This window comes from Cavia porcellus, unplaced genomic scaffold (assembly GCF_034190915.1).
Source record: "Cavia porcellus strain 051 isolate PalLab524CR breed Dunkin Hartley unplaced genomic scaffold, mCavPor4.1 scaffold_18, whole genome shotgun sequence".
Classification (NCBI taxonomy): Eukaryota; Metazoa; Chordata; class Mammalia; order Rodentia; family Caviidae; genus Cavia; species Cavia porcellus.
The window spans coordinates 72653487-72678363 of NW_026947501.1; the positions used below are offsets into that span (position 1 = coordinate 72653487).

At 53.7% G+C, this 24877-nt stretch overlaps 1 protein-coding gene and 1 long non-coding RNA gene across 6 annotated transcripts; one reads left to right on the forward strand and one right to left on the reverse strand.

The window, feature by feature from the left end:
* Positions 1-615: 615 nt before the first annotated feature.
* Positions 616-6249, reverse strand: LOC134471477 (uncharacterized). Its single transcript, XR_010040924.1, has 2 exons — positions 5903-6249; positions 616-5451 (listed from the first exon to the last, which is right to left on the reverse strand). It is a non-coding gene; the product is annotated as an uncharacterized LOC134471477 (long non-coding RNA).
* Positions 6250-6260: 11 nt separating this feature from the next.
* Tnip2 (TNFAIP3 interacting protein 2) lies at positions 6261-23460 on the forward strand. Of its 5 annotated transcripts, none has more exons than XM_063230391.1 (6): positions 6261-6588; positions 11935-12228; positions 13859-13990; positions 14545-14793; positions 14886-15002; positions 16269-23460. In XM_063230391.1, exons 1-6 carry the CDS (start codon positions 6310-6312, stop codon positions 16515-16517), a joined length of 1320 nt encoding a protein of 439 aa, XP_063086461.1. In that variant the 5' UTR covers positions 6261-6309; the 3' UTR covers positions 16518-23460. The 5 variants fall into 5 exon arrangements, with proteins under 5 accessions (XP_063086461.1, XP_063086462.1, XP_063086463.1 ...); XM_063230392.1 differs by having other exon boundaries at positions 6264-6588; positions 11938-12228; XM_063230393.1 differs by having other exon boundaries at positions 6265-6588; positions 13859-13948.
* The last annotated feature ends 1417 nt before the right edge of the window (positions 23461-24877 follow it).

Here is a 24877-nt window from a genome sequence, read left to right on the forward strand (position 1 = left end):
TCCCGCCTACAAAGGCCCGCCCCCGCCCGAGCTCCCGCCCCTGGGCTCCCACCCCGGCTGGCTTCGCTCTGAGCTCCCCTACCCCACCCTACAGCTCAGCTGGCGGTCTCCCGCCGTGCGAGGTCGGCCCGCGGGACGCCGAACCTTGCGGTCCGGGAGCCCCCACGCCTCTGCCCGCTCCGGGAGAAGGCAGGCGGGCGCTGGCCGTCGGATTTCCTTACGGTTTGCGCCCGCACAGTAGTGGGTGCTCACTAAACACGGGCCTCGGGACCCGCGCTGTGATTCCATCCCTCCCTCGGGTCTCAGGCGCCAGGACCACCACCAAAAACGTACAAGCCCCTTCCAGGTCCGTGCCCTTGTGGCAGCTCCTTCAGGGCACTATCCACAGGGTCCTGTCTCAGCGTTAGCCCCCACCTCCTCCATCCGGTCCAAGCTTCTTTACCACTTTGTTCGACAAGCCCTTGGCTTGCTGCGCATGTTTGGGCAGGCCTGTGGTCCCAGCACTCTCAGAGGCCGAGGCAGGAAGATCACAAGTTCAAGCCCAGTCTGGGCAATCTAGCGATTTACTGAGACCCTGTTTCAAAATTAAATAAAAGGCAGGTAATCTGCTCAGCGTGAAGGCTCTGTGTTCAATCCCCAGTACCACAAAAAAACCAAACATTCTTTATTTCTCTTTTTAAAAGTATTCACACAGCCAGGGATTTGGCTCAGTGGTGTAAGTGCCTGCCTGGCAAGTACAAAGTCATGAGTTTGATCCCTGGTACAAATAAAATAAAATAAAAGTGTTTACCTTCCTGTTCCCTCCTCCCTTGTCCTCCTCTGATCCTGCCATGGCCACAAGGCACAGCTGCCCATCCGCCTCCATGTCCAGCAGAGGCCCCAGGATGGGATCAAATAGCCCAATTCCAGGCTGCCTGTTGGGCCTCCCCAAGTGCTGCTTACTGGCCTTGGTGGGGCTGGTTCTACCCCAGAGCACAACAGTGGACCCATGGGGTCCCAGCCCACAGTACAAGGGAGGGAGCAGGGGGCAGTGTCCAAGGATGGAAAGAGGTCTGGGGAGGCACACACCTGGCAGGGAGGCTAGGGCTTCCACTCCTCCACTGCTCCTGGGGAGGCTACATGAGAGGGCTCCAGGGACAGCTGTGTGCCAGGCTAGAGATGGGAACACAAGGCCAGGCTCAGGCTCAGCCACCCCAACTGCAGCTCCTCTGTCCCCAAGCCCTAGCCTGTGGTCCTGTTGCTGTCCTGCACACAGCTCTGCAGGTGGCCCTAGCCTGAAGATCTGTCTCAGTCTGGCCTCTGTCACTTTGAGGGGTCAGAGGGCCGAATAGGATTCCCAGGGATGGAGAGCCAAGCTGGGCCCAGATGCCTAGACATAGTCTGGAGGCAAGGAAGGGCTTGTGCCAGGTCCCCACCTGAATGGCCTCAGCTTTGCCCTCTTTGGCTCCATTTCTCACCTAGTGTGACAATGTCAGGCCCCACTGGGAAGTCCTGTCCCACCGGCCCTGGGTGGAGGAACTCACCCACGCATGCCCCATTTCTATTTATACCCAAGCCCCCGCTCTTGCTCCACAGGGCCTGATTTAGAACTCAAAAGCACTCTGTCCTGGTCTGGGTCCCACATCTGGCCCATGGGGAGAGAGATGGGTGTTTGTACACACAGAGGCCACCATGCCCGCTGTGTCTCCTGGCACCCAGCCTGCCACCCTCAGAACTGCCAGGTGGCATGGGGTCTGCAAGGGGAAGCTGAGGCCTATGACAGGTGTGACTTAGGTGGTGAGCACTGTGATATCAGAGACCTAGGGGGCTGTCGGAAACTGAGGGGAGTCCTGCCCCTTTTCCAGGAGGTAGGCTCCTTACAGTCGGTTTCTGTTTTCCATCCCAAGTGAGAGACTCCTAAAGTTCTCAAGGCTTCCTGCAAAATTTGGGGCTGCCCCCGCCATTGTCTCCAGAAGCCACACTTAGCTCAGCCCTGTTCTGGTTTCACTTCCATATCCAGAAATAACACTCGATGCTGCTTCCTGACCTCTGCTGCTGGTGTCACCATTGTCACTGTCACTGTGTGCCTCAGACCCATAAGCAGGGCTTGACCCTGTGTCTTCAGGTGAATTCTCTTTACACCTTAACCACACAACCTAACAGTAACTCTTCCTTTCCTGCTCACCCTCTTGTTCCCCTGAGTCAATAAATGTCACTTTTGTTTTTAGTTTACTTTTTCCTTTTTTTTTTTTTTTTTTTTTTTTTGAGACAGTCTCCATATGTGCCCCAGGCTGGCCTTGAGTTCACTGTGTAGCCCGTGCTGGCTGTAACCCTGGTCAGTGCTGAGTTTTGTCATCAGCATTCTAACCTGCAGGAACATTTTCCCTACCCTGGACACCCAGGTGCCACCCAGGTCACCTGTGGTGCCTTCAGAGGCTGAGCAGAAGGCCCTGCTGGGTCTGCAAAGCAGTGGGGCTTCGGAGGAGGGAAATGGCTCTGAGGAGGAGCGAGAGGCATTAAGGTCCATGATCTGCCGTCCCCATATTGCCCTAGCACTGTGAGGCTCAGGTCTCTGTGTCACCTCCTGCTCTGGGCATGTCACCCGTCCGTAGACAGGTGGTCCTGGGCACTTGACACAAATGTGTTTAATGCAAGAGCAGCCTCTGTCACAAACGTCAAGGTCCAGGAGGAGACAGGTTGCTTGGGCTGCCAGGGCACAGCAACACTCTCTCTGTCCTATGCCTGCGGCCAGTATTTGTCAAAGGCAGCTGGGGCCTCAGTCCTCCTTGGGAACCTGGCCTGGCTCTCCCATGTGGGGTGGAGGAGGCAGTGGGGTTGCTCCCCAGCCCAAGAAAGGCCAAGTGTGTGGCTGGAGCCGTGCTGCTCCTGGGTTGGGGTGTTGGGGAAGATAGCTTGGTTCTAGATGTGGTTGGGAAGCAGAACAAAATGAGGGGCTCCTGGGGACCAGGTGTGTGGCAGGAGACAGAGAGGGACCCACAACCAGGCTTAGGGTAGCAGGGAGGACCCTTTCCTGCACCTCCCCAGACATTCATTCCTGCACCAGCCCAGCGTCACCAGCCCGAAAACACCCCTATGCCGGGTGCTGGGGACGGCAGGTGCATGGGGTCCTTTTCAGCCTCCCTGGCTTGGGCACAGGCCAAGGCCCTGGCTGCTGTGCCCTCGGCCCTCACCCATGGTCTCTCTCTGCCTCCTTCCTCCCAGGGGGGATGCAGGCAAGTTGCAGCCCAGGCTTTCTCCAGACCTTAGCAGAGCCAATCAGCAACTTCAGTTCTATCCTGAGTTTCCCAGCCAGGCGAGGCACTGTGGATTAGGACAGGACCTCTCGATTCAGGATCATCCCAGCCACCCTGTCTGAGAGGAATCTGCTATCTCGGCAGCCCAGATTCCGGTCACCACCTCGGTAGCCGTGGCTCAGAGCTGGGCCACTGTTGTTCTGCCCTGGGTCCCCTCAGATTTGAGCAAGGCTCCCACCTCACTCCAAGGAATCTGGGGTCCTCCCACCCACATGGGTATCCCCATCCTTATGGCTTCTGTTCTGCATTTCTCCTTGCTGCCCACCCTCCCAACCCCACCTCTGTCCACCACCTGAGCCCTGCCTCTGGTCCTTTTGTGGGACACTAGTTTTTCCTAAATTTGCAGGTCTTGCTCCTGGATCCCCTTGCTCCTGGATGGAGTCTGCTCACACCTCCCACTCATTGCCGCCGTCCCTGCCTAGCTGCCACCCCCTCACCTGGCCAGGGGTGGACACAGCTGGCCTTTGAGGCCCTGTGAGTGAGGAATCCTCCCTGCTACTCCAGCAAGGTGAGCTGGGAGGACACAGGTCCCGCAGCTGGCCTGGATGCTCTCCCAGGCCAGTGCCAGGCAGGAAGGGCCACAGAATTTAGGACAGAGATATGGCTGGAGGGAGCATCCTTGCCCAGCATGTGGAAAGGGGCTGGGTTCCAAGCCCAGCACCACAAAAAGAAAGACAGTCACGGAGTTGACATCTGGGGAGAGGGGCACACACTGTCCTGTGTCTGACTGTGCCAGGTGTGTGAACTGCATGTGCTCTCTTCCCGCTCTTCGGTGTTTTTGAGCTGGGTGGGGGGGTTGTCCTCAGAAGGGCATTGTGTCTGTGCCCTCCACAGGCTGCACCCATGTGCCACTTGCCCAGCACGGGGTGGAGTTGGACACAAGGAGCTGGACACAAGTCTTCAGGAAGTGGGCACTGGCTGAGGTGGGCACAGACCCTTGGTCCTGCGTACTGCCCCCCTGTGGAGGAGAATGGGGGTGCACTTCCGCTGGGGCATGGGAGGGGAACCATATGCAGACTACTTAACTCCATTTACCCTGGATCCAGGTTAGCCAGGATGATGAGTGCTGCACTACAAGATGAAGGGGACCCCTCAAGCTCAGCACTCATCTGGGTTTTGCTGGAGACCATGGTCCCCAAGCTTGGGGGCCACACTGCCCCCTCGTGGAGAAACTGCTGGAAGTGCTCTCCCAGGGTGAAGGCTGAGTTCTCACTGGAGGTGACAGCAGGTTTGTGTGTGCATGTGTGTGAGTGTGCGTGCACATGCTTCACTTCATGGGTCTGGCCATCGGAGAGGCCCCTTGGCCCTTATCCTCCTCTTGGGTACAGCTGGCTCCTATGGGTGACAGGACCAGAACTAAAGTCCCAGCACTCCGACAGAAGGGGAAGGAATGGCCCTGAAAGAAGAGGACAGCAAGAGACCTGTGGGCAACTTGAGCCGATGGTTTCCACCTGGCACACCTGCTCCTGCTCCAGCCGGTCCCTTCCCTGCACTGGGAGCGAACCCCTATCCAGCAGTGCCCAGCCCTCTGCATCTCCCGCCCTGTTCACCATGCTATACTGGCAGCCCTGGGCCTGATGTCCCCTGCCATCAAGTTCTCCCCTGTCAGGGTCACTTACCCAAGTCTGCATGCCTCTTCTCCTGCTCCTTCATGATGGGGCAGAAATGTCACCTCCTCTTGCACTGACCTCTCAAAGTCCCTGCAGTTCCTTCCTTTCCCTACAGCTTTCTTGGCAGTTACAGATATTCCTCCTTTAACCTATTTGTTTCACAACTGCTCAGACTTGTGCCCCACTGCTCAGACGAATGACCCACTATTCGGACTTATGACCCTCTTTCTTTTCTCTTCTCTTTACTATAAAGTTCTGCACATCTTGTTGACAGAGCCTGTCTTTTCCTGCCCAATGCAGTCTCCTAGTGTCCTTTGAGATAGAGGAGGCTTCCTCCCAGACATAGTGTCCCTGTGTCAGAAGTCCCACTCTGCCCTCTTCACCACCGGGTGGTCACCACCGGGTACATCCTTCCGTCTCAACGGTCAGGCACTTGGGACAGCAGCAGAGTGTGGGTGCTGGAAAGAGGGCATCTTCTCTGGGGCTGGGGATTTAGCTCAGCGGCATAAAGCACCTGCCTTGTTAGCAGGCAGTCGTGAGTTCGATCCCTGGTACCGATAAAAAGGAAAAAGACAAAAAAAAAAAAAAAAAAAAAAGCCAGCTGCTTGCTGCCTAAACTTGAGTATCATTTGCAAAGCCCACGTGGCCCACAAAGGGTTGCAAGAGCTACCAACCCCTTCTCAGTCCTGAACCTGCCTCCAGGGCCCCTAATGACCTGCTCTGGGGTCTACCCACAGCCACCCGGGTGAAGCCATCTCCTAGAGAGCTCTGCCCCATTCCTGTGCGGACCAGGCAAGGGAGACAACATACTCGCATCCCACCGCACCCCTGCCTGGCAGGGAGACCTCACTCTGACCCGGTAAGCAGGGGCCCTCACTAAGCACCCGTGTCTGACCCACGCATTGTGGCGGTCGCACAGGTCTGGGTCGCACAGAGGGGAAGAGGCCATAGAGGGGACCGAGTGGAGAGAGGGGCTCTCAAGGATGGAACACCTCGGACCTGGGCGGGGGCTCTGCAAGACTCCTGTGCTGTGAGACAGCACTCGTCCACGACGCTGAAGAAGGGGGACCAGAGAAGGCGACTGTCCTGTCTTGCCCGCGGACCTCTCCAGACTCGGGGTCCCCACCTGAACAAATGCGTTCGGCGGGCTCGGATGCACACGCAGGTCCAACATTCGGGATCAGTCGACTCCCCGCTGCCCATTAGGAGCGGCCACCTGGATGCGTGCCTCGGGCTGAGTGGGGCTCCAAGGACCCGGCCAGACTCCGGCGGGGGCGGGGCGTTTTGTGGGAACGGGCGGGGCAGTCTCCTTGGGGGCGTGGCCTCCGGCGGGGTGGGCGCGATTCCGGGCGGCGGCCGCGGTCCCCGAAGGGCGGGCGCGGAAGTCCCGGAGCCTCGCCGCCGCCATGTCGTCCAGGGACGCAGGCACAGGCGGCCGGGAGGGGGCTCCGCGCGCGGCCGCCGCGCTCTGCGGCCTGTACCACGAGGCGACCCAGCAGCTCCGGCGTCTGCAGGATCAGCTGACCGCCCGCGACGCCCTCATCGCGCGCCTGCGCGCCCGCCTGGCCGCGCTCGAGGGCCACGCGGCGCCTTCGCTCGTGGACGCGCTGCTGGAGCAGGTGGCGCGCCTCGGGGAGCAGCTGCGGTGGCGCGAGGACGGCGGCCAGGAGGCGCAGCTGCGCCAGGTGCGGCGGCAGGTGCTGGGGCGGGGCGGGGCGCGGCGCGGCGGGGCGGGGCGGGGCGCTCCAGTCAGTGCCCGCCCCGTTGGGTCCGGGGTCCCTTCCTACCCCACCGCTTGGCTTCTGCGAGCCGGGACAAGGGCAGCGTCAGAGGACAAATGCGAACCTTAGCATCCTCCTCCGCTGGTCTCCGATGTGTCTGCTTTTCGTGGGATAAACGGGACCATCCAGCACAGCCCGCAGCCGCCGCAGGGTCCAGGAACCTAGGGGTCTTGGGGTCGGGGTCTGCCTGGAGGGGAGGAGCTTGCAGACCAGAGTGTGCGCAGCCGTACCTGGAGGGAAAAAGAACCTGCCTTTTTCGTTTTCTGATTATGCGAGTGATTTTACATATCTGAAAAATAAAGGAAATAATCAAGAATAAAAATCCCCCTGAGCCCACGATGACGACGTGGCCGCTCAGCGGTCCAGATGCCTCTTCCTGTTTTCCCCTGGCAGCGCGGTGACACCCGGCCGGATGACCTGGCGCCCTCCACGCCGTGGCTTCGTATTTTGGCAGGGTTTTCCTGCCTGTGGAGCGCGAGGTGCGTTCAACAGCCAGACCCCGCACCCCCAGCTCTCTCTTCCTGAAAAGTGGGCTGGAGGGAAATTCAGAAGCTGCCTGCTCTGTGCCCCTGATGTTAGGTATCGAGAGGACGGCGAAGGCACCGTGGGCCTGAGGTAGCACCAGAACTCTCACAGCCTCTGCCCGAGGGCGTCCAGGCACACAGGCAGACCCGAAACAGCCAGGTCTGTGCCAGCAGCGTCACCCCTTCCCTTCCTCTTTATAGGAGGTTTTGTTTGAGATTTAAAAGTAGTATAATCTTGCAGTTTTATTTAGAAGATTTTGTTAACATTACTGAGGTAATTTTTAATTGTATACTTTTCAGTCTGCCAAAAGCAACTGACCAAACATTAAACATGGGTATCAGAAATTAACCTGTCGAATACGGGAATTCTGAGAAATTCTATTTATTTTCATCTTAGTACTGACTTCTGTGACGCAGCTCCTTAGGATATGTGGTTTGCAAAGGTAAATGCAAGTTTAGACAGAAAGCTAATGTGCTTTTATGGCTGTACATACATATGTAAGCCCAATTTTAACAAACAGGACAGGAACAGTGGTTGTTAAATCAATGCAAATACAATGTTTTTTTTTTAATACTGTCTTTAAATTTTTTTTCCTCTTTTCCTGGTGGTCTTTTTCACCCCCTAGTACTAGCCATTAATGTAGCCCTTCTCAATGAACTATATTTCAAGCTCTAGTATTTTTTTTTTGAGACAGCATCTTGCTAAGTTGATAAGTTGCTCAGCCTAGGTTTGAATTTGGAGTCCTCCTGCCTCAGCCTCCCAGAGTGATGGGATTACAGGGATGTGCAGATGTACCCTGGCTGCTTATTGTTGTTTAGATGCTACCAGAGAATATAACATTGTTATGTTTGAAATCATTCATTTCAAACAGCACAAGGAACTGACTGATTTTAATTTTAGGAAAAGTTTTGTTTTTTGGTACCGGGGATTGAATTCACTACCTCAGCCTTGCTAGCAGGCGTTTAAGCTACTGGGCCAAATCCCCAGAAATTTTAGGAAAAGTTAATGAATGTAAAAATAATAATATAATAGAAAATAATCAATTGAAAACAAATGATTACTGCCATTCATTTAATAATGGTTCATATAGATGTTATACTGCAGTCTGCAATGATAACACCCTGTGCTTGTGGGCAGCTGCCTACGCCAGAGAGCTGTGTGCAAAATGAGGTTGTTCCCAAGGTCCAGAAAGCAATGCAAAGGATGAGGAAGAGAAGAGAAGGAGCTTCAGGTGACCACACCTGTGCAGAATTAGGGACAGTGAGCAGTTGCTTGAGTGGCTGATCCAGAAGAAACCATGGAGGGTGAGGTGGGGTGCACCCTTGTCCTTGGCCCCATAAGGCCACCAGAGCTGCTCCTCCTGTGTGCGTGCCTGGAGTGGCTGAGATGCAGCGACAATAAGGAAACTTCTCCTCTGCAGACCCCTGGGATATCCTCACTCACCTGTGTGTTGGTTTGCAGGGCCCCCATTCTGGTCCTTTTGGTGTGACAGACACCTCCCTGCAGAATCCAGGGGCCCAGAATGAAGTCAGAGGTGGACCTCTGCACCTCGTATGGCCCATGGGTACCATGGGATGTGTTGGGCCAAGTTTGCTTTTTTATTCTCTGATGACAAGTGGGGTGGCACCAGTTCCAAAGAACCGGGATTATTGGTGACCTTGGTGTAGATCCAGAGAGGAGAGTATGCAGAGATGAGCAGCGTGTACTGAGGTGGCAGAACAGTGCCAGGGAGTGAGGGTGTGTCCAGAGGTGCTAGGTCAGGGGGCTGTGTTCCGGGACTGCCTTCTTGCCAGCTGTCCAAGGTGACACCGTAGTGCACACTTGTGAGCATCTGTAGTTTTTTTTTTTTTTTTTTTGTCTTTTTCGTTTTTATCGGTACCGGGGATCGAACTCACGACCGCCTGCTTGCAAGGCAGGTACTTATGCCGCTGAGCTAAATCCCCAGCCCCGCATCTGTAGTTTTTAATAAAGACAGTTTAGTATCTGATATGCAGTTATTATTTACCTGACTTCCACCCTGGGCCAAGCACAGAGCCTGTGGAAGAGCAGGGAAGTTTATCTTGCAGAGTCCTGGGTTCACCAGGGTCACAGAGCGGAGTTAAAACCCCCAGGCAAGCTGGGCACAGGGGTGCACATCTGTAATCTCAGTTGCTCAGGAGGTTGAGGCAGGAGGACCACAAGTTCCAGGCCACTCTGGGGAACTTATTGAGACCCTGTCTTAAAATAAAAAGTGGAAATTCTGAGGATGTAGCTCAGTGAGAGTTCTGAGTTCAATCCCCAGTACAAACAAAACAACCAAAAACGAAGAGGTGAGTTCTTGGTAGGTTGTTGTGTTTTTTTATTTTTTGGCACTGGGGATCAAACTTACCAGGCAAGTGCTTGAGCCATTGAGCTAAATAAATCCCTGGCGGTCACTGTCATTGATGGCCACGTCAGCAGTTCATTAGGAGCAGGGACCCCCAGTAGGGACCGAGGGATTCCCAAGAGGCTACAGAGGCTCAGGGATACTCAGTGGCTCCAAAGTCTGTGTGCACCATCAGGATGCGCCTACAGCCTGCAGCTGGGGTGGCTGTGGGTGGCAGCCTTGGAGGCCCCCTCCACCATCCTGCAAGTCTGCCCAACTTTCAGAGGCCTGGACTCCTTCAGCACAGAAAGGCTGTTCTCTCATCGGGCTGAGCACATCCGAGTCATGCAGAGGGAGGGGAAAGGATAGCTGGGAAGAATGGCTCTCACCTGAGATTCCCAGCCTGGCAGTAGAGGGCACCTGGGGGGACAGCTGATGGGAGTAGGTGCTGTGTGGGTGGAAACCTCATGGTTTGGGGGGAGGCATGTTAGAGACAGTGGGGCCTGGTGTCTGGCCTGGTTCCTGAGCGTTCCCCCCCTCCCTTTCCCTGGGCCCGTGCCTGCCTTCTACTGGGTCTTCTGGGCAGCTAATGCTAGATACACAGGGCAAGTGTCACCATGTCTCAGACCTGGGCGCTGTCTCCCCTCAGGCAATACTGGGATTGAGTTTTTTTCTGCTTTGGCTCCCTCAGCTAATGATTTTTTCAGAGGCTTCTTTGAAAACAGGAAAGCACAGAATTGTCATTTTGGCTGGGCCTGGTAGCAGGTACCTGAGTCCCAGCACTTAAGAGGTGTGGTGGAAGGGTCAGTGGAGATCAGTCGGGACAACAGAGACACCCTGGCCCAAAACAAAAACGTAACAAAACAAAATTGTCATTTTAAGAGCTCTTTTTAAAAAAAGTCATTAGGGTTGCATATATTAGTTTCATAGAACTGCTATTAAAAAGTACCACCAGTTTGGCGGCTTACGGCAGCAGACATTTAGCATTTTCACAGTTCTAGAAGCCGGAAACCCCACAGTAAGGTGCTGGGAAGGGGCCCCTCATCTGAGCCTCTGCCCGGACACAGTCCCTGTCCTTTGCACAGGGGCACATTGCTCTGGTCGCTGTCTTCATGTGTGTGCCTGCCTTGATTCCCCTCTTCCTGGAAGGACATGTGTGATGGATACAGGGTGAAAAACAAAATGTACTTCCAGCTAGCAGGACCTCAGGTACATCAAACTCATGTTTCCCGAAACTGAAGCATGAATTCTAAGGAACAGCAGAGGTTAAGAGTAGGAAAACCCGGGGCTGGGGATTTAGCTCAGTGGCATAAGCGCCTGCCTTGTAAGCAGGCAATCATGAGTTCGATCCCTGGTACCGATAAAAACGAAAAAGACCAAAACAAACAAACAAACAAACAAAGAGTAGGAAAACCTTATTGAGAGAGACTTAGCACCTGAGAGACAGGAGGGGACCCAGAAGTAAGTTCCTGAGAACCCTACTTCACAGAGGAAGTTTTCGTGGGACAAGACCATGATCCACCAATAAGATCTTAAGTTTCGCCACCGAGATAATGCTGGGCCAATGGAAAAGCAGGTCGTGGAGCCAAGGTGCAGGAGAACCAGGGGGCTCCGGCCACCACTGGGCAACTGGTGGTAATGTTAATTTGTTGCTTATCCCCAGGAGACACGCAGGCCTGGGCCCCAGCAGATGGGCTGGCCCTGGGGCTGGCCGCAGCCAACATGCACTGTGTGCTCTGCTGGGCCCTGACTCCCGGAGGGCCCAGCCCTGCCTGCCTGCCTCAAGTATTGCTACCTAGCTTGCTTGTTTGTAATACCATTAGGTCAAGGCCTGTGCTAGCCAGGACCTGATCAGTATGACTTAATCTGTTTTTAAATTATAGATATCATTTATTGGTACTTCTGAATTGCCAGGTGCTATGTGAAACAATACCTTTATTATCTTATGTGGGAACTGCGGAAGTGCGGTGGGGTCCAGCTCACCCCTGTTTCGCAGACAGGAAACTGAAGCTTAGTGTCCCCAGAATCACAGTGTACACAGTGTACACTGATATTAACTAAGGAGGTCTGCAGAGCCTGTCCTAGGTGCAGTCCTGTTCCCAGGCCCGATTTTCGATGCCCCGCAGCAGTGGCGTCTTCCTTCCAAGGTGCATTTTGGGTTCCTGCTTTTAGTACATTACTGATGCGAAGTCTGAGCTTGCTGCTGAGAACAGACTTAGATGACTCTGTGTCCCAGAGCCCTGTAAGCTGGGAACCTGAGGCCGGGGCTCAGCTCTGATCTCGCGTCTGTGTGTAGTGGTCCCATGCTGCCTGCACTCCTCTGCTAGTCTCCCGGGGATGTGCGGATGGCTGCCAATGACCATTGCTGCTGTTGTGCCCAGCAGGAAGTGAAGAGACTCACCCAGCGCCTGGAGGAGAGAGAGCAGGAGCTGCAGCTGGCTGAGAGCCAGCCGTGGCCTGAACGGGACAAGGAGGTAGCCCTGCTGCAGAGGAGCGTGGCTGAGAAGGAGCGGGCTCGGGCTGCCAGCGATGTGCTGTGCCGCTCCCTGGCCAGTGAGACCCAGCAGCTGCGCAGGACGCTGGCCGCCACCGCGCACATGTGCCAGCACCTGGCCAAGCGTCTGGAGGAGCAGCCCTGTGCTCAGGGAGCAGTGAGGAACAAAGGCCTGGATGAGGTATGGCAGGCCAGTGTCATTGCCTGGTAGAGGTGAAGCCAGGCAGGGAGGCAGGGCCTGGAAACCTGCAGTGTGGCGGGAAGCAGGACAGCCACTGCCTGCCCCATGCTACACACCCCACACTGCTCCATGCAACCTGTGCAGGTGGGGATGGTGTCGCCTGGGAGGGACTGGGGGTGGAGGGGCTGCCCGGGAAGTGTTGTCACATGTGTGTTGTGTGGATGAGGAAGCTGAGGCAGACATGGCAGAACCCACCTGTGTGTAGGGGCTGGACCTCCTTGGCCCCTGTGCCTCTGAGTGGTCGGGATCTCATGCACCTCTCATGGGCTCTCATGGGCTCAGGGAAGTCAAAACTGCCACCTCTGAGGCTGGCTTCTGGGCAGACTGTGCTATCAGTGGGGATACCAGGTTGTCCTCAGGGCCACAGGTTCCTCATCAACACTGGACCTTCTGTGAGCTGAGCCAGAGACAGAGCCACCCAGGGGTCCTGGGCCAGTGGCTGTGGGTGCCTGAGAAGGTGTGGGCCAGTTTGGGTGAGGCTGGCCAAGCTTGGGAGGGACAGGGTGCTGATTCCCATGAGGGCAGGTGCCACAGGCTTCATGTCCTGGCAGGAGGAGCAAGGGACCACAGGACCTGGCACTGCTCCTGGTGGTGCCTGCCCCTGGCCCCCCGCTGTGCACCTTTCTGGGCCCCAGCCTTGGGTTGCTTCTGGGGGCCTCCTGGGACACAGAGGACTTCAGAAACTCAATCCCAGTGCCGCCTTCAGGGAGACAGCGCCCAGGTCTCAGCCATGGTGACACTTGCCTGTGTATCTAGCATTAGCTCCCCAGAAGAGCCAGCAGAAGGCAGGCATGGGCCATAGGGAAGGGGAGGGTGACAATCACATCATCTGTCTCACCGCCACTTCTCAGCCCTGGCTTGGCTGAGTCACTTGGGGCTTCCCAGGAAGGGTGGGGAATTCTCAAAGGGGAATTCTCAAAAATAATGTCTTTGAGAAAAAAAGGCCAGGTGTTGTGTTGCATGCCTGTAATCCCAGCACTTGAGAGGCTGCAGCAGGAGAATCGCTGTGATCAAACTCAGCTTGGGCCAGCTTGGGCATCTCAAAAACAAATGAGCAAATAGTAAATAAAAATAATGTCACCAACACAGTCCCCTGCATCGCCCAGTGCAGAGAGGAGCTAGAGTGCAGTTGGTGTCTGACAAGATTTTCTGTTCGGTGGAAGTGTTCCACTGGGGCTGGCATGGGCTGGTGGATGCCACAGTTGCTGAAATGTGCACAGGAGGGCATGGGGATCCAGGTCTCCCACCGTGGTGGTCTCAGGTGGTAGCAGGGAATGGGGGTTCTCGTGTCCTCTCTCCTGATGATGGTGATGCATGGTGATAAGAGCTTTTGTTCTAGCTGGAGGCTGATCCAGTGGACACTGAGCTCTAGAAAGCTTGGTTCAGGAGTAGAAAGACATGGGAGACCTGTGGGGGGCCATGGAGCCTGCAGGTGCTGTGGGCTGTGCTCTGCTCCTGTCACCAGAGCAGTCCCTGCCTGCTGTGGCGTGGGGTGCATGGATGTTTGGTCCCAGTGTCCCCCCTTAGTGCGTGTCACCTCTGTGACTTCTCTGCATTCCTTCTTATGTAGACAGAGCGGATAGGTGAGGACACTGCTGTCCAGGTTGTCATCAAGAAGCTACAGGAAGAAAACCAATTGCTGAAGCAGAAAGTGACCCATGTGAGTGTCCTTGGTGCTTCTCTGAGAAGAGCACCCAGCCTGGTGAGCAGTGGGGGTTTGTTCCTCAGCATGGAGCCTGGCCTTTCTCCGAGCGTGGCCTTCACACAGCTACATCCTCAGCTTTTTAAAAAAAGTGTTAAAAACATTTTATTTTGAGTCAGTTTTGTTAAGGTGGCCAGGCTGGGGTGGAATTTGTGGTCCTCCTGCCTCAGCCTCCTAGGGTGGTGAGATTACCACCACACCTAATTTTTTTCTTTTTGAAACAACTGGGAATTGACACAGGACCTTGTGAACACTGGACAAGTGCTCTGCCGCTGAGCTGCAACCCCAGATTGCAGCCCTTTTTATTTTCTAAGACAGAAGGTAGATCAGTTCCCCAGCCCGGGCTTAAACTTTTGCTTCTTCTGCCTCAGTCGCCCAAGCAGTTGGTATTACAGGTATGTACCATCCGCCGAGCAGGAAGTAGTTTTTCAGGCTGGAAACTTGAGTCAAGTGCTTTTCTGTGTAAGCTCTCTGCTGTGGATGTCACTGAGGGGTGCTAGGAATCTTGGGGTCCTGGGTACCATGCTGCTGAGGTTCCCGTGCTGCCTTCACAGGTGGAGGACCTCAATGCCAAGTGGCAGCGATATGATGCCAGCCGGGATGAGTACGTGCGGGGGCTCCAGGTGCGGCTGCGTGGACTGCAGGAGCCCCAGGAGCCCGAGCTAATGAGAAAGGAGATAGCCCGGCTCAACCACCAGCTGGAGGCCAAGATGAGGGAGTGCATGGAGGCTGAGCGGGAGCTGGCAGCCGCAAAGATGGCTCGGGACGCCGCCCTGGAACGAGTGCAGATGTTGGAGCAGCAGGTGTGGCCCTGAGGCCAGGACAGGCCAAGGGCTCGGTGGCCCTGGGTGGTGGTGGTCATGGGGACAGAAATCAGTGTCCTGTGTCTCCTCAGATCCTCGCTTACAAGGATGACTTCACATCAGAAAGGGCAGATCGGGAGCGGGCTCAGAGCAGGATTCAGGAGCTGGAGGAGAGGGTGGCCTTGCTCCTGCAGGCGGCCCGGGCACAGGTGGGTACAGGGTGCTTCTGGGGCAGGCCAGTCATTTTTCATAAATGTCAGTCTCTGTCTGCCCTGAGCTGTGACAGATGTGTCGGCAGGGGGCACGCTCACGTACCAAGTCCCTCCATGGGGATGGGGTGGCCCTTGTGGCAGAGGTGGCTGTCTTCAGGGCCTGTGCTCCCTAGGCAGGAGCAGAGAGCAGCTCTACCCACATCTGTCCTGGCTGGGAGGCAGGAACCTAGTGATGTGTTATGTGGTGTCACAGGCCACAGGTGTCCACCAAGGTCCTTGGTGCAGCCTCTGGGCTCAGTGCACCCCCAGTGTGGGCTATGACTACCCAGCAGCTCCCTGCCCCCAAAGTCCGGCCCATGTTCTGCATTGGTCCAGGGAGGCCATTTCCAGCCATTTAGTGTCAGCTGCCACTGTCCTAGGGTTTTGCTGTCCTGACCTGGACAGTGGTGCCAGTGCTGACCATGGAAATGCCCTGCTGGAGAGCATGAGCAGGGACCCAGGACCACACGTCCTCTGCATGCTAGGCCCCGAAGGTGACCCCTGCCTCCCTTTTCTGGTACAAGCGTGTAGGGAGCCATGGCAGGTGTCTTTCTTCCACACCAGTGCTACTTGTGATGGAGGACAAGGGAGGGGACTGAAGTTTGTAGCTAGTAAGGAGGTGCCAGAGGCCATCCCAGCCTGGCCCTCCTTGTCAGCAGGCTTCTTTTTTTTTTTGTCTTTTTCTTTTTTATTGGTACCAGGGATCGAACTCACGACTGCCTGCTTGCAAGGCAGGCGCTTATGCCACTGAGCTAAATCCCCAGCCCCTGTCAGCAGGCACTGGCATGGGCTGCGTGGTTCCTGGTTCTCCCTGAGCCCTGGACCCCAAGTGCCAGCCAAGCACCTGCAGCCATCTCCTGGCCAGGCGGGGGCAAGGCACAGGTTTTCTTGGGATTTGCATGTGCTTGGGGGTTTTCTAGCCTCTCGTCTGTACCTGATTTGAAGGCTGCTCACGGCCTTTGCATCGGGGTGGTCTCGGGTGGCCCATCTAGAAGCCTGTCATCTGGGACAGAGGAGTGTCCAGCAGCAGTGCTGGCCTGGTCAGCCCCCAGGCAAGGTTCGTGGTGAGGCTGCTGTGGCCCCCGTGTGGTCCCAGCCCTGGGTAGCATGCCTGGGGGCCACAGTCCTGAGGATGAGAGTGCTGAGCCTGAGCTAGACTCCTGGGTAGCGGGTGAAGTGTTTCTAGCTGCTGGAACCCAGGCCTGACCTCTGCTTTACCTGCAGGATCCCCAAGCATTGGGTACCCGCCAGATTCATGCTGGGAGCAAGACGACCCCATACTTAGAGACAGATGCTCTAGAGATCCCAGCCCCAGGGCCTGGTCCTCCACAGCTGGAAGCCCCGGAGGAGGGAAGGCACCCCAGCACAGCCCCAAGAGGACAGGGCGACCTGCAGTGCCCTTACTGCCTGCGCTGCTTCAACGATGAGCAAGGCGAGGAGCTGCTTGGGCATGTGGCCGAGTGCTGCCAGTAAGCGGGCTGCCGGACCCACCCGCCAGGGCCTGGAGACAGTGGGGCGCTGTTGGGTGCCTCAGATGGAGAGGAGCCCGTAGCTGCCTCTGTCCCGTGGGCCAGGGATAGACATGTCTGGAGAAGTGGAGCTCCAGGGGTGGCGGGCAGTGTGGCGGGCCCTATCCAGGGGCATGAAAGTCTCCACACTGCCAGGCAGGAGCTGCACACTGTCCCGCATGGGGGGATTCGGAGGCCACCGTGGCAGGAGGAAGCAGCGCCTGGAGCCGCTCTACAGAGCAACCTGTGGCCCGCCTCCCCCTCCCCTTTTTTTTTTTTTTTTGAATTTTTTGTCTAAATTTCCAGCCGCTCCCTTACTGTTTTGACACATGTCCTCACTGCTGTGATTGCTCTGGGCCTGACTTAGGTGGCGCCGAGGGGTGGTGGGCAGCAGGGCTGATGCTACCCGCCCACCCGGCTTCTCCTGCAGCCCCCCAGGCGGGCTGCGCCCCTCCCGCTGGGCCTCGGAGCTCTGGGCATGCAGCTACCCCAGGTGAGACCTCACGTGCAGACAGCAGCATGGCCTTGGGCCCAGAGCCATGATACCCACGCTGGGCTCTCAGGATTTGGGTTGAGCTGCTAGACCCCGAGGTGACCCCGAGCTCTGCCTTCGGCCCCTCAGTCCTGCAGCAGCGAGGCCCTTGGGGCAGGGCACCTCTGGTCCTCTAGTCCCTGCAGCCTCAAGACTTCGCAGAGTGGACTCTGAGACAATGTATTTCTGGAAATAAAGGGACCTGAAAATGAAGATAGAATAAAGGTATTTTTTAGACAAAGAAGCTAAGAAAATTTATATCCTGCAGGCTTCCTACAAGAAATATCTATACTACAGAAATTGTTGGTGCTGAGCCAGGGACAGTGGCAGCCTGTAATCTACGTGGGAGACAGGATTGCAAGTTCAAGGCCAGCCTGGGCTATTTAGGGAGACAGTGTTTCAAAATAAAGAGGGCTGGGGATGTAGCCTGGTGGTGGGGCATTTGCCATCCTGTGAGAGGCCCCTGGTCAAGCCTTCAGTATTGCAAAAAAGGAAAAAAAAAACTATTCAGGCTAAAGGAAAATGACCCAGGTATAAGGGCAGAAACCTAGAAAAGAAGAGCAAGAGTATGAGCAGAGATTAATGAATATTGCTTTAAAACGCATGTAAACATGACTACAGGAGCTTATGGGTGTGTGTAGATGGGATGTATCTAGCGGAATTGCAGTACTGTTAGATTTCTGGGTTGATTTAAGGTGGACTGTAATTGAGGAAGCATATTGTAATCTCTAGGGTAACCATTAAAACAATAGTAAAATATTTAATAAATAGCGAATAGGAGCTGAGTACACACCTGTAATTCCAGCACTTGGGAGATGGAGGCAGGAAGACTGGTGTGAGTGTTCAACCAGCTTGGGCTACAGAGTTCAGGATCAGCCTAATCTACAGTGAGACCTTGTCTCAAAAAAAAAAAAAAAAAAAAAAAAAAAAGAAACAAAACAAACACTAACAGAACAGAAAAATAAAGTAGCTTTTGACTAGGACATGTGAGGAAAAATTTTTTAAAAGAGACAAATAGAAGACAGATGGTAAGCCAGCTGCAGTGGTATATGCCTGTAGTTCCACCTCAGGAGGCTGAGGCAGGAAAATCACCTGAGCCCAGGAGTTTGAAGTCAGCCTGGGCATCAGAGTACAACCCTACCTCAGAAAACAGATGAAAAGCCAACTATGTTTGTAATTACGTTAAATTTAAAAGGGCTGCTTTGATTGAAAGAAAGATTGTCACCAGATATAGTGGCCCATGCCTGTAATCCCAGCACTTGAGAGACTGAGGCAGGAACATCACTGCAAGTTTGAGGCTAGTCTGGGCTACAAAGTGAGTTCAAGGCCAGCCTGGACTACATAGCAAGACCCTGTCTCAAACAACAGAACAAAAGAATAAAAAGACTGTTATCATACAGAATGGAAACTTTTAAAAGCCCTATTTCCTCGTTAGAAAAGGCATGCTTCATTTTTATTTCTGCACATTCTAGGCAAGTAAGTGCTGTGCTAAGAGCTATAACATGACCCTAGAAAACCTGAACTTTAAGAAAAGAACATGAGGCAGAGTTTAGCTCAGCGTGCAGCGCCTGCCTGGAAAGCACAAGGTCGTGAGTTCGATTCCCAGTACAAAAAAAAACAAGAAAGAACATGAGTGGGGGTGTGACTCAGCAGCAGAGCTTCTTCCTGGCTGGCACAAGGCCTGGGATTCCATCCCTGTGTGTGTGTGTGTGTGTGTGTGTGTGTGTGTGTGTGTGTGTGCATATATTACAGATCTACACGCGTGCCTACGTAAGAGCACAATATGGGAGGACAGAAAAGACACCAGGCCAATATTACCAAGAAAGTGAGTGGCAATATGATTATCAGAGTGGAGTTTATGTAATTAAGTTTGTACAGAGCTTAAAAATAATGCTTAAAAATCCATAAAGCAAAAGCAAACCTACACCAGCCACAGTCATTCACTGGCGATTTCAATGCATAGTTTGGTGTAGGAGCAGCAGAGAGTAAATGACAGAAGATTTAAACAAAATAGACCACCTGGCCTAATTTATACACACAGAACATTACGGCCAACAAAAGCTGGCTGTGTATTCTTTTTCGGTGTATGTGGAACACTTACTAAAAGAGACTGCTGTGGTTTGCATCTAGATGTCCCCTTAAGGCCTTGGGCCCTTGTAGGCAGGCTTTTAGGAAGTGACTGGCTCCAATCCTCTGGTTCCGCAGAATCTAGGTGTGGCTGGCAGGTTTACTGAGGAGGGAAGATCCCCCCTGGTGTGGACAGCACCAACCAATAGGCTTACAGCCTGGGGGGAATGACAAGGCAAAGGAAGAGGAAGTCTTGCAGACTCCGCCCTGCCTTCCAGAAGCTCTTGCTCCTCTGCCAGATTGCCCTATTCTGAAGCAGCAACTACAGGAGACTTAACCCTTATAGACTGGGCCAAAAGAAACTTCTTAAGTTGTGGATGTCAGGCACTGTGTCCCAGCAAGGAGAACTGCACTGGATGTAGCTCAATGGGAAGGCCCTGCGTTTCTCCTCAGTGACACAAATAAAAGACATCAGCAAATCAGAAGGACATTGCCCTGATGTGTTTTTTTTTTTTTTTTTTTTTTTTTTTTTGTCTTTTTTATCGATACCGGGGATCAAACTCACAACTGCCTGCTTGCAAGGCAGGTGCTTATGCTGCTGAGCTAAATCCCTAAGACACTAACACCTGAGAAAGACACAAAACATAAAATGAGCCCCAGGGGAAAATGTACTGCTGAGATAGGCAGAGGCAGGAGGGCACCATCCATCAGGCAAGGAGCAGGAGCAGGGAGGGCTAAATGGGGGCTCGGTGGCCGCCTGGCTCATGTCCTCCACAGCTGGGCAGATGAACAGTGTGCCAAGGAAGCCCCAGTACACAAGTGCATGACCTTGTCTTCAAGGCTTGTCAAACCTAAATGCTTAGAAAAAGTTTATTGAAGTATGTAAACGTCTACAAATAGCTGAGGAGCAGGGCGCAGGGAATAAGGCAGATGTGCGGTGGACGCTCTGGCTTGCTGCTGGTGAGGACCATGTCACCGTGCAGTGTCCCCCAGTGTCTAAGGAAGTGTACCTGCCCGCCCACCCACAACACTTCAGAGTGGCTGCCTGCGGACACAGGTCACAGGATGTGCCAGTCGTCACCCGCTGGCATGTAGCTCAGTGGCTTCAGGGGCCCTGTAGTCATCACTGTGTCCATGCTAAGTCACTTTCTTGTCTCTGGAAGCTCAGTAACTACACTGCTTCCTACAGCCTCTTCCCTGCTTCCAGGACCCTTGATTTTCTGTCTCTAGAAATTCCCGTTCTGGATAGTTTCTATGCTGCTGCTCCTCCTCCTCTTCTTGAACCCAGGTCCTTTGCACTGCAGTACATTCCCAGCTCTACTTGTTTATCCTTTTGGTTTTTGTGACAGATTCTAAATTGCCCAGGTTTGGTATCCTCCTGCTAAGCCTCCTGAGTAGCTGGGACTACAGACGTATGCCACCACATCCAGTTTACTTTTTTTAGTACCATGAATGGAACTGAGGATCTTGTGCTTGTCAGGCAGGTGCTGTCACTGAACTATATCCCCAGCCCTTATATTAATTTTTCCCCTACTTTTTGTTTTGGTGCCAGGGATCAAACTCACGACCTCAAGTTTGCCAAGCAAGGCACTTACGCCACTGAGCTAAACCCCCTGGCCCAATTAATTTTAAAAATTCTTTTCTCTGTTCTTTAGTGTACAATCATGTATCAAACTAGTGTCAAATTCTTTTATTTCTGTTGGTACCGGGGATCGAACTCTTGACCTTGTACTCGCCAAGGCAGGTACTTATGCCACTGAGGTAAATCCCCAGCCTCATTTTTTAAAAAATAAAACTCAGGTCCCTTTTCAACTGAGCTATATACCCAGCCTTGCTGATGCAGGATTGCCATCAACCCTTGTTAGCATCTTTAAATCTCTAATCACTATTTCTCCTTCTTCTGTGATTTCTCCTCACTGAGAATGAAATCTGGGGCCTTGTGCTTGCTAGGCAAGTGCTCTACCACTGGGCTACATCTCTAACCAGGTTTTAAAAAAGTTTTAAGACAGGGTCTTGCTAGTTGCCCAGTGGTTCATGTTCTTCATGCCCAGTGGGTCATGCCCAGGCTGGCCTTGAATTCATGATCCTCCTGCCTCAGCCTCCTGAGTAGCTGGTATTACAATCACATGTCACTGCAACTGGCTATTCAAAATTATTTTTCCAGTAAATCTGACATCTACTTTCTTTCACAGGCAGTGTCTAATTTTTAATTTTTCCCTCTCAAGTATATACCATCCTGTTTGCACTTTGGTTGGAAACTTGAAAGTTTTACATACTATGGCAGGCTCCCATTCTCATTTTGCTATCTGCAGTGTCAGTTACTTGTGGCCAACTGTGGTCTAAAAGTATCAGATGGAAACTTCCAGAAGTAATCCTAAGTTTCAGCTCACACAGCATGCGGAGTAGGGCAGAGGAGTCCTGGCCTACCCCGCTCCACATGTCTGCTTTCCTGCAGCTGCCAGCCCATCACCAGGTCACTGTCAGGACACCAGCACTGTGTTCTCAGCACTGTGTAACCTGATCACAGCCTAAGCACAGGCACAAGGAGGCAGCTGAGTTGGGCACAACTAGGAACAGCTGTAAAATGCTTTCTTCACATGGAAGGGGGAGTTCCCAGCAAGGAAGGGGAGTGCTAAGGGTCCATGTCTGTCACAAGGACCGATCCCTCAGTGACACCATGAAGCAGAGAGAAGTCTCAACTGCGTGGGGAACATTCAGAACAGAAATGAGCAGTATCACTGCTGCCTGCAGGGTCCAGGGTCTGCCGGGGGCCCTGGACTGCACTTCCTGCAGAAAAAGGGAGAAAACTGGGATAATGCTTGGTACTTAAGTCCAGCCCCATATTAGCTTTGTACCCCTGAGCTGCAGTACCTGATACCCAGGGCTCAGAGGATGGGAGGTGGATTTTGGCTCACAGTTTCATGGGGTTCAAATGGTGGCCAGTTCCAAGCAGGAACGTTGTAGAGGAAGGGAACAGGAGCAAAGGTGCTTAGTTCACAGCAGCTGGCATAGATGACAGGGGAAGAGCCAAAAGAAGGGGGCAAGAGACCAGGTCCAGTCCTCATGACCCCCAGATACACATAGAAGTGTGCACTGCCATCACAGAGAAGGCTCCTGGGCTAATCAAGTTGACAATCCAGATGGACTGGCAGTCATCTTGTTTTCTGCTTGTGTTTAGAGACTGCCTTACTTCACGGAGGTCTCCCCCAGCGTCCAGCCCCTTACTCTCCACAGGGAGTGGCAGCCCTGGATGTGACCCCAGCCAGCCAACTGTAGTGACCTTGGCAGAGCGCTCCTCCTCTCAGTCACATCCAGGTGTCCCAGTACTGACTCCTGGCTCTTTGCCCTGCTGTTTTTTTTTTTTTTTTTTTTTTTGCCTTTTTCCTTTTTTATCGGTACCAGGGATTGAACTCACAACTGCCTGCTTACAAGGCAGGCGCTTATGCCGCTGAGCTAAATCCCCAGCCCCTGCCCTTCTGTTCTATGCTGATCAACTGTAGAAGTTTCTGAGGTCACAGTGCCTTGAGGCCCCAGCCAGTGCATCTGGGCTCCTCCAGCTGTTTGGAGAGCCATGGGCTGGAGCTTAGCTCCAAGGTGTGGGAAGATGAGCTCTCTCTGCTCCATGGCCAGGACTCTGCAGCAGAGGTGACACATAAGCAGGCTTCTAGCTGTGTGACATAGCTAGTAGCTGAGGGCCCAGGGCACACAACTGGTCTTGTTAGCTGCCCCTGCTACCTGGGCCCAGGCTATTCCAGAGCAGCCAGGACACCTCGGAGACAGCTCTGTATGTGCCTGGCGGGGCAGGAAGGTGTCTCCAGCCCGCTATTAAACAATGCTTCCTCTCATCACCGGTTTTAGCAGGTTGGCCATGATGTGCCTCTGTGGTTTTTTTCATGTTGGGTCTGCAGCCCCATCACGTTCTCAGCCTGGGATTTTGGACACAGCTCACTGGTGTGGCTCTTGCCTAGCCAGTGTGGAGGTGCCCTGGGTTTGGTCTCTGTCACTGAAATCAAACCAAACCAATCAACCCTAATAATCTGGCTATCATTTCTTGAACTTTCTGTTCCCCACCTTTTAGGGGACTCCAATTTCACAAATACTGGACTTTAGGTTTTTTTTTTTTTTTTTTTTGAGACAGGATCTTGCTATATAATTCAGGCTGACCTCAAACTCATCATATAGCGTAGGTTGGCCTCGAACTCGTAGCAATTCTCATCTCAGCCTCCCTTGTGCTGGGATTACACCTGTGTGCCACCATACCCAGCTAGCTATCCATCTTTAAATATTAATAAACATGCCATTGAACTCACTGATAATGTCCTGTGAAATTTCTAATCTGCATTTACTTGGCCCAGCAGTCTTTTTGTCTCAGATCCTGCTTCCCTGGGTCTGTATCTCCTCTTCCTGCGCCCCTCTGCAGCCTGGCGTCCCATGTTGCTCAGGGTCTGCTTCTCTGGGCTGTGTAGTCTGGGGACTGGACGCCTGTGCTTCCCTCTCCCTGGGCTGAGCACACAGGGCTTCATGCAGCATATAGGGCTCACTTTTCCTTAGGGCTGACCCCACACAACCTGCTCCCACCTCAGGTGACACCCAGGCACTCCAGGTGTTTCCCCCGCCCACTCTGGCTGCCTCTTTGTTGTCTGCAGAGCCACTGCCTAGTTTAAGGGGTTTCAGCACAGGTGTGTGTGGGGGGGCTCAGTCAGGGCAAGGGGTGCTGGTCATAGTAGGTCTTGCTGCTGGCTGGAGAGTGGGCAGCTTGGAGACCAGCTTACTCCCCTCTCCGTTATAGGTGTAGGCTACCAAAGATGCTGCCTCTGTGCAACGTGATAGCTGTGCGCTTAAAACTGACACAGCTGGAATGCATATACTTTTCTTTAAAAAGTATATTGCCCAATTGTGATAGTGCACATCTGTAATCCCAGCATTTCAGGAGGCTAGGTTCCTAGTTTCCAGGAGGATGAGTTCTAGCCTAGCCTGGGCAACTTGGCACCTTAGTGAGAAACTCTCAAAAGATAGGTCTGTCTCTGTACTTACCTGCCTATGAGGTCTATATAGGACAAAGTATTAATCCCTCTTTCACCTCATTTGGTTTCTAAGATGGGTCTTGTTATGTTGTTCAGGCTGGCTTCAAACTCCTGGACTCAAGAGCTCTGTCATGCCCCAGCCTCCACAGTAGCAGGGATTACAGGTACTTGTCACCAAGCTCAGACAGTTGGGACTTTTTCTGGCATGAATTTGTGCATGCAATTCAGCAAGATTTTGCACTGAAAGTGACTTTTTCAGCAACAGACTGTTTTGTGGCTGGTAGCACCATGTGCAGGGGAAACAGGCAAGGTTCCTGGGGAATGCTTCACGCCAGGCTCTCACAGGACAGTGGGATGAGAGATGCCACCATCTCCATGCCAGCTTGGACTGTCCTCAGGAGTGCTATCATCTCTCTCCTCAGCTGGGCTTGAAACTGCAGTCCTGCCTCAGCCTCCTGGGGTGCTGGGATTATAGGCAAGGGCCACCATTCCTGGCTCACTCTCAGTGCCCCCTTGAGGTAACAGCCAGAGATACATGGCTGTGCCCTGGAGGTGAGGGTCTCCAGGTACAGGAAGTCCTAGGGCCAAAGGAAGGCCTGGCCCAGGTGTGCCACAGCTTCAGCACTGTCCTTTGGGGACACTGCTGTGGCCAGTCTGCTCCTCCCTCTGCAGAAAGACCTCAGGAACAAAGGGACCGTGCAT

Excerpts from the sequence above, each read along its gene's own strand:
- Tnip2 (XM_063230391.1), top strand. The coding sequence starts at position 6,310 with ATGTCGTCCAGGGACGCAGGCACAGGCGGCCGGGAGGGGGCTCCGCGC. Across the intron at positions 13,991-14,544 it reads TGAGAAGAGCACCCAGCCTG|GTGGAGGACCTCAATGCCAA; the intron begins GTGAGCAGTGGG and ends CTGCCTTCACAG. Across the intron at positions 14,794-14,885 it reads TGCAGATGTTGGAGCAGCAG|ATCCTCGCTTACAAGGATGA; the intron begins GTGTGGCCCTGA and ends GTGTCTCCTCAG.